The 7,500-nt window shown below is 54.6% G+C and overlaps 1 protein-coding gene across 1 annotated transcript in view; it reads left to right on the top strand.

Moving 5' to 3' along the window:
- The window catches only part of LOC144490577 (helicase SRCAP-like), a gene marked incomplete at both ends in the record, with an annotated part of 26,931 nt that extends 24,744 nt beyond the window's left edge, over positions 1-2,187 (top strand). The window contains 2 exons of the mRNA XM_078208290.1: positions 1,051-1,220; positions 1,935-2,187. Of these exons, the coding sequence (XP_078064416.1) occupies positions 1,051-1,220; positions 1,935-2,187 (423 nt within the window). The remainder of the gene's footprint in view (positions 1-1,050; positions 1,221-1,934) is intronic.
- Positions 2,188-7,500: the final 5,313 nt, after the last annotated feature.

The raw sequence follows: 7,500 nt of genomic DNA, 5'->3' as shown, positions 1-7,500 counted from the left end.
AGGAGATTACAGAGATAGGGAGGGATGTCGGGGCTGGAGGAGGTTAGAGATAGGGAGGGGGTGTAGGGGTTGGAGGAGGTTACAGAGATAGGGAGGGGTGTAGGGGCTGGTGGAGGTTACAGAGATAGGGAGGGGGTGTAGGGGTTGGAGGAGGTTACAGAGATAGGGAGGGGTGTCGGAGCTGGAGCAGGTTACAGAGATAGGGAGGGGTGTGGGGGCTGGAGGAGGTGACAGAGAAAGGGTTTTCGGGGCAGGAGGAGGTTACAGAGATAGGGAGGGGTGTCGAGGCTGGAGGAGGTTACAGAGATAGGGAGGGGTGTAGGGGCTGGAGGAGGTAACAGAGATAGGGAGGGGTGTCGGGGCTGGAGGAGGTTACAGAGATAGGGAGGGGTGTAGGGGCTGGTGGAGGTTACAGAGATAGGGAGGGGTGTAGGAGCTGGAGGAGGTTACAGAGATAGGAAGGGTGTAGGGACTGGAGGAGGTTACAGAGATAGGGAGGGGGTGTAGGGGGGTGGAGGAGGTTACAGAGATAGGGAGGGGATGTAGGGGGCTGGAGGAGGTTACAGAGATAGGGAGGGGTGTCGGGGCTGGAGGAGGTTACAGAGATAGGGAGGGGTGTAGGGGCTGGAGGAGGTTACAGAGATCGGGAGGGGGTGTAGTGTCTGGAGGAGGTTAGAGATAGGGAGGGGTCTAGTGTCTGGAGGAGGCACCAGCCGGTTGGTGGGGCTATGGGGAGATTTGGAGGGTGGGATGAGGACTATGGAGGGATTTGAAAGCGGGGGGTTGAGTGGGTGAGTGAGCACGAGGCCGCAGTCTGCACTGGGGGTGGGGGGGCCACGGAGTTCTGGGCGACTGTGAAGAAGACATTGAGGGAGAGTGGCCGATGGCGAGAGCGGGTGCGGTCAGAAGTGGCGCCTAGTTTTTGAACGATAGGAGAGGTCGATATAGGGGTCTGTATGTCGGGGATGGTTGGGCAGTGTCAGTGACGCTCCTGTCCTGAGACCCTGACTGAAGCTGCCACCTCTTTCCCCCTCCCCTCCCACCCCCCAGCAGGTGGACCTCAGCATCTTCAACCTGGTCAACATCGAGGGCCGCCTCTCCCGCTACGAGTCCCAGGAGTTCTTGCCCAAGTACAAAGTCACCAAGAAGCTGATCGAGGAGATCGCCGAGGCTCCGGACCCCCCTCCCCGCCCCAAGCCCGTCCGCATGAAGGTGAACAGGTAGGTGCGTTCCTCCTGCTCTGCGCGTGCGCGCATGGTCAGCCGCCTTGCGCGCACCTCTGTCCGTATATGCCGCTTCTGCCCCAGAGATCGCAGAGGCTCCGGACCTCCGCTCCCCGCCCCAAGCCCGCCCGCATGAAGGTGAACGGGTCGGCGCGTTCCTCCCGCTCTGCGCGTGCGCACGATCCGCCGCCTCGCTCACACCTCTGCCCGTATACGCTGCTTCTTGCCCCGGAGATTGCCGAGGCTCCAGGCCCCCCCTCCCCGCCCCAAGCCCGTCTGCATGAAGGCGAACGGGGAGGTGTGTTTCTCCCGCTCTGCGCGTGCGCGCATGGTCCACCGCCTCGCTCACACCTCTGTCCGTATATGCCGCTTCGGCTCCAGCATCCGATTGGAGCAAAACAAAGGCCCCTTTTGCACACCTGGGTTACTCCCACGCAGCACGGTCAGCGCCGTGGGCCTGCCCCCGACCCAAAAACGTTCCCCCCCCCCCCCCCCCCCCCCGGTTGGTCGAATGTTGCTTTTGAATAACATTCCTCCTTCCGACGTCACAAATAATTTACACCTCCCCAACTATCCTTCAATTTGAAATGCATCTTGGGATGAAAGCCCTCTGCGCTCAGTGATGTGGTGCTGAATATTTTCTGGTGTTAACATCTCTCTCTCTCTCCCCCCCCTCTCTCGCTCCCTCCCTCCCTCCCTCCCCCTCTCCAGGATGCTGCAACCCAATCAGAAACCCGACGGCCGGACGGTGGTGCTGGTGAACAGCCCCCGCCCCGCGGTGGGGGTGAGCCAGCTGCCCCCGCAGCGGCTGTCCGGCAGCGGGGTGGCTGAGCTGCTCCACACGGTGCCGTGCTGTCCCACCGCTCTCCAAACCGTCGTCCAGCCCGTCACGCACACGGTCATCCCCACGCAGGGTAAGGCTCCCGTCCCCCGATCGGTGATCCAAGCCGGCAAGGCTGCTCGAGTAAGGCCAAGGGCTTAGATTTGGGTCAAGATCTGCCCTGACACGGGGGCTCGGGAATGGAATGCGAGTGAGAATAAAAGCGTGAGGATGCTGGTGTATATACAATCAAACCAGCATAAACTGGGCTGGTGCAGTGGACAGAATGCTTTAAAACGAATACATCGAATGTTCACCAAACCCCTCATACCTCACAGACACCCTGTCCAGGTATCAATACACAGACTGGTGTCTCTCAGTCCCCTCTCTCTCAGGGAGATATCTGTACACTGACTGGTGTCTCTCAGTCCCCTCTCTCTCAGGGAGATATCTGTACACTGACTGGTGTCTCTCAGTCCCCTCTCAGGGAGATATCTGTACACTGACTGGTGTCTCTCAGTCCTCTCTCTCTCTCTCTCAGGGAGATATCTATACACTGACTGGTGTCTCTCAGTCCTCTCTCTCTCTCTCAGGGAGATATCTGTACCCTGACTGGTGTCTCTCAGTCCCCCCTCTCTGTCAGGGAGATATCTGTACACTGACTGGTGTCTCTCAGTCCCCTCTCTCTCAGGGAGATATCTGTACATTGACTGGTGTCTCTCAGTCCTCTCTCTCTCTCAGGGAGATATCTGTACACTGACTGGTGTCTCTCAGTCCTCTCTCTCTCAGGGTGATATCTGTACACTGACTGGTGTCTCTCAGTCCTCTCTCTCTCTCTCAGGGAGATATCTGTACAGTGACTGGTGTCTCTCAGTCCTCTCTCTCTCAGGGTGATATCTGTACACTGACTGGTGTCTCTCAGTCCCCCCTCTCTCTCTCTCAGCGAGATATCTGTACACTGACTGGTGTCTCTCAGTCCCCTCTCTCTCTCAGGGAGATATCTGTACACTGACTGGTGTCTCTCAGTCCCCTCTCTCTCTCAGGGAGATATCTGTACACTGAATGGTGTCTCTCAGTCCTCTCTCTCTCTCTCTCAGGGTGATATCTGTACACTGACTGGTGTCTCTCAGTCCCCTCTCTCTCTCAGGGAGATATCTGTACACTGACTGGTGTCTCTCCGTCCTCTCTCTCTCTCTCAGGGAGATATCTGTACACTGACTGGTGTCTCTCAGTCCCCTCTCTCTCTCTCAGTGAGATATCTGTACCCTGACTGGTGTCTCTCAGTCCCCTCTCTCTCTCTCTGGGAGATATCTGTACACTGACTGGTGTCTCTCAGTCCCCTCTCTCTCTCTCAGGGAGATATCTGTACACTGACTGGTGTCTCTCAGTCCCCTCTCTCTCAGGGAGATATCTGTACACTGACTGGTGTCTCTCAGTCCCCTCTCTCTCTCTCAGGGAGATATCTGTACACTGACTGGTGTCTCTCAGTCCTCTCTCTCTCTCTCTCTCTCTCAGGGAGATATCTGTACACTGACTGGTGTCTCTCAGTCCCCTCTCTCTCAGGGAAATATCTGTACCCTGACTGGTGTCTCTCAGTCCCCTCTCTCTCTCCCAGGGAGATATCTGTACACTGACTGGTGTCTCTCAGTCCCCTCTCTCTCTCAGGGAGATATCTGTACACTGACTGGTGTCTTTCACTCCCCTCTCTCTCTCTCTCAGGGAAATATCTGTACACTGACTGGTGTCTCTCAGTCCCCTCCCTCTCTCTCAGGGAGATATCTGTACACTGACTGGTGTCTCTCAGTCCCCTCTCTCTCCCTCGGAGATATCTGTACACTGACTGGTGTCTCTCAGTCCCCTCTCTCTCAGGGAGATATCTGTACACTGACTGGTGTCTCTCAGTCCCCTCTCTCTCTCTCAGGGAGATATCTGTACCCTGACTGGTGTCTCTCAGTCCCCTCTCTCTCTCTCAGGGAGATATCTGTACACTGACTGGTGTCTCTCAGTCCTCTCTCTCTCTCTCTCAGGGAGATATCTGTACACTGACTGGTGTCTCTCAGTCCCCTCTCTCTCAGGGAAATATCTGTACCCTGACTGGTGTCTCTCAGTCCCCTCTCTCTCTCCCAGGGAGATATCTGTACACTGACTGGTGTCTCTCAGTCCCCTCTCTCTCTCAGGGAGATATCTGTACACTGACTGGTGTCTCTCAGTCCCCTCCCTCTCTCTCAGGGAGATATCTGTACACTGACTGGTGTCTCTCAGTCCCCTCTCTCTCCCTCGGAGATATCTGTACACTGACTGGTGTCTCTCAGTCCCCTCTCTCTCAGGGAGATATCTGTACCCTGACTGGTGTCTCCCAGTCCTCTCTCTCTCTCTCAGGGAGATATCTGTACCCTGACTGGTGTCTCTCAGTCCCCCCTCTCTGTCAGGGAGATATCTGTACACTGACTGGTGTCCCTCAGTCCCCTCTCTCTCAGGGAGATATCTGTACCCTGACTGGTGTCTCCCAGTCCTCCCTCTCTCTCTCAGGGAGATATCTGTACACTGACTGGTGTCTCTCAGTCCCCTCTCTCTCTCAGGGAGATATATATACACTGACTGGTGTCTCCCAGTCCTCTCTCTCTCTCTCTCTCTCAGGGAGATATCTGTACACTGACTGGTGTCCCTCTGTCCCCTCTCTCTCTCTCAGGGAGATATCTGTACACTGACTGGTGTCTCTCAGTCCCTCTCTCTCTCTCAGGGAGATATCTGTACACTGACTGGTGTCTCTCAGTCCCCTCTCTCTCTCAGGGAGATATCTGTACACTGACTGGTGTCTCTCAGTCCCCTCTCTCTCTCTCAGGGAGATATCTGTACACTGACTGGTGTCTCTCAGTCCCCTCTCTCTCTCAGGGAGATATCTGTACACTGACTGGTGTCTCTCAGTCCCCTCTCTCTCTCTCAGGGTGATATCTGTACACTGACTGGTGTCTCTCAGTCCCACCTCTCTCTCTCTCAGGGAGATATCTGTACCCTGACTGGTGTCTCCCAGTCCTCTCTCTCTCTCTCAGGGAGATATCTGTACCCTGACTGGTGTCTCTCAGTCCTCTCTCTCTCAGGGAGATATCTATACACTGACTGGTGTCTCCCAGTCCTCTCTCTCTCTCTCTCTCTCAGGGAGATATCTGTACACTGACTGGTGTCTCTCAGTCCCCTCTCTCTCTCAGGGAGATATCTGTACACTGAGTGGTGTCTCTCAGTCCTCTCTCTCTCTCTCTCTCTCTCAGGGAGATATCTGTACACTGACTGGTGTCTCTCAGTCCCCTCTCTCTCTCTCAGGGGGATATCTGTACACTGACTGGTGTGTCTCAGTCCTCTCTCAGGGAGATATCTGTACACTGACTGGTGTCTCTCAGTCCCCTCTCTCTCTCTCAGGGAGATATCTGTACACTGACTGGTGTCTCTCAGTCCCCTCTCTCTCAGGGAGATATCTGTACACTGACTGGTGTCTCTCAGTCCCCTCTCTCTCTCTCAGGGAGATATCTGTACACTGACTTGTGTCTCTCAGTCCCTCTCTCTCTCTCTCAGGGAGATATCTGTACACTGACTGGTGTCTCTCAGTCCCCTCTCTCTCTCAGGGAGATATCTGTACACTGACTGGTGTCTCTCAGTCCCCTCTCTCTCTCTCTCTCAGGGAGATATATGTACACTGACTGGTGTCTCTCAGTCCCCTCTCTCTCTCAGGGAGATATCTGTACACTGACTGGTGTCTCTCAGTCCTCTCTCTCTCTCAGGGAGATATCTGTACACTGACTGGTGTCTCTCAGTCCCCTCTCTCTCTCTCAGGGAGATATCTGTACACTGACTGGTGTCTCTCAGTCCTCTCTCATTCTCAGGGAGATATCTGTACACTGACTGGTGTCTCTCAGTCCTCTCTCTCTCTCAGGGAGATATCTGTACACTGACTGGTGTCTCTCAGTCCTCTCTCTCTCTCTCAGGGAGATATCTGTACACTGACTGGTGTCTCTCAGTCCCCCCTCTCTCTCTCAGGGAGATATCTGTACACTGACTGGTGTCTCTCAGTCCCCTCTCTCTCTCTCTCAGGGAGATATCTGTACACTGACTGGTGTCTCTCAGTCCCCTCTCTCTCAGGGAGATATCTGTACACTGACTGGTGTCTCTCAGTCCTCTCTCATTCTCAGCGAGATATCTGTACACTGACTGGTGTCTCTCAGTCCCCTCTCTCTCTCTCAGGGAGATATCTGTACACTGACTGGTGTCTCTCAGTCCTCTCTCTCTCAGGGAGTGTAGTCTTTGCCCACCTTGTACCGAATGGACGGTTGAAGTTTGCTGGTAATCTGTAGTGATCTCTGAGCGTAGTTCGCTGCCCACATTGTAGTGTTTCATTCGGTCCGACTGAGGTGTAAAGTTTGAGGTTGTGCATTTTGGTTGCAAAAATATGAAGTCGGCTTATCGAAATGGGGAGAGGCCGCGGGGGTGTTGCGGTGCAGAGGGACCTGGGTGTCACGGAAAACCAGAATGCAGGTACAGCAGATAATAAATACAGCGAGTGGGACGCTAGCATTTATAGCTAAAGGGATAGAATATAAAGGTGAGGAAGTGTTGCTGCAACTATACCAGGCACTGGTGAGGCCGCACCTGGAGTATTTGCACAGTTTTGGTCCCCGTGTTGGCGGAAAGATGTAGTGGCATTGGAGGCAGTTCAGAGGAGGTTCCCCAGATTGATTCCAGAGACAGGGTGGTACCGTGCGGCTTGGCACTGCTGCCTCACAGCTCCAGGGACCTGGGTTCGATTCCCGGCTCGGGTCGCTGTCTGTGTGGAGTTTGCACGTTCTCCCCGTGTCTGCGTGGGTTTCCTCCGGGTGCTCCGGTTTCCTCCCACAGTCCGAAAGGCGTGTGGGTTAGGGTGGATTGGCCGTCCTAAATTGTCCCTTAGTGTCCAAAGATGTGTAGGTTAGGGGGATTGGCCATGCTAAATTGTCCCTTAGTGTCCAAAGATGTGTAGGTTAGGGGGATTGGCCATGCTAAATTGTCCCTTAGTGTCCAAAGATGTGCAGGTTAGGGGGATTGGCCATGCGAAATTGTCCCTTATTGTCCAAAGATGTGTAGGTTAGGGGGATTGGCCATGCTAAATTGTCCCTTAGTGTCCAAAGATGTGCAGGTTAGGGGGATTGGCCATGCGAAATTGTCCCTTAGTGTCCAAAGATGTGCAGGTTCGGTGGATTGGCCGTGCTAAATTGTCCCTTAGTGTCCAAAGATGTGCAGGTTAGGTGGATTGGCCATGCTAAATTGTCCCTTAGTGTCCCGGGGTACGTAGATTAGAGGGATTAGCAGGGTTAATATGTGGGGTTACGGGGATAGGGCCTGGGTGGGATTGTGGTCCGTGTGGACTCGATGGGCCGAATGGCCTCCTTCTGCACTGTGGGGATTCTATGATTGATTCCAGAGATGAGGGGT

The sequence above is a fragment of the Mustelus asterias genome, unplaced genomic scaffold (assembly GCF_964213995.1).
Source record: "Mustelus asterias unplaced genomic scaffold, sMusAst1.hap1.1 HAP1_SCAFFOLD_3453, whole genome shotgun sequence".
NCBI classification, from domain to species: domain Eukaryota; kingdom Metazoa; phylum Chordata; class Chondrichthyes; order Carcharhiniformes; family Triakidae; genus Mustelus; species Mustelus asterias.
Note: the sequence above shows the minus strand (reverse complement) of the source record. Positions and strands in the feature narration are given on the sequence as shown.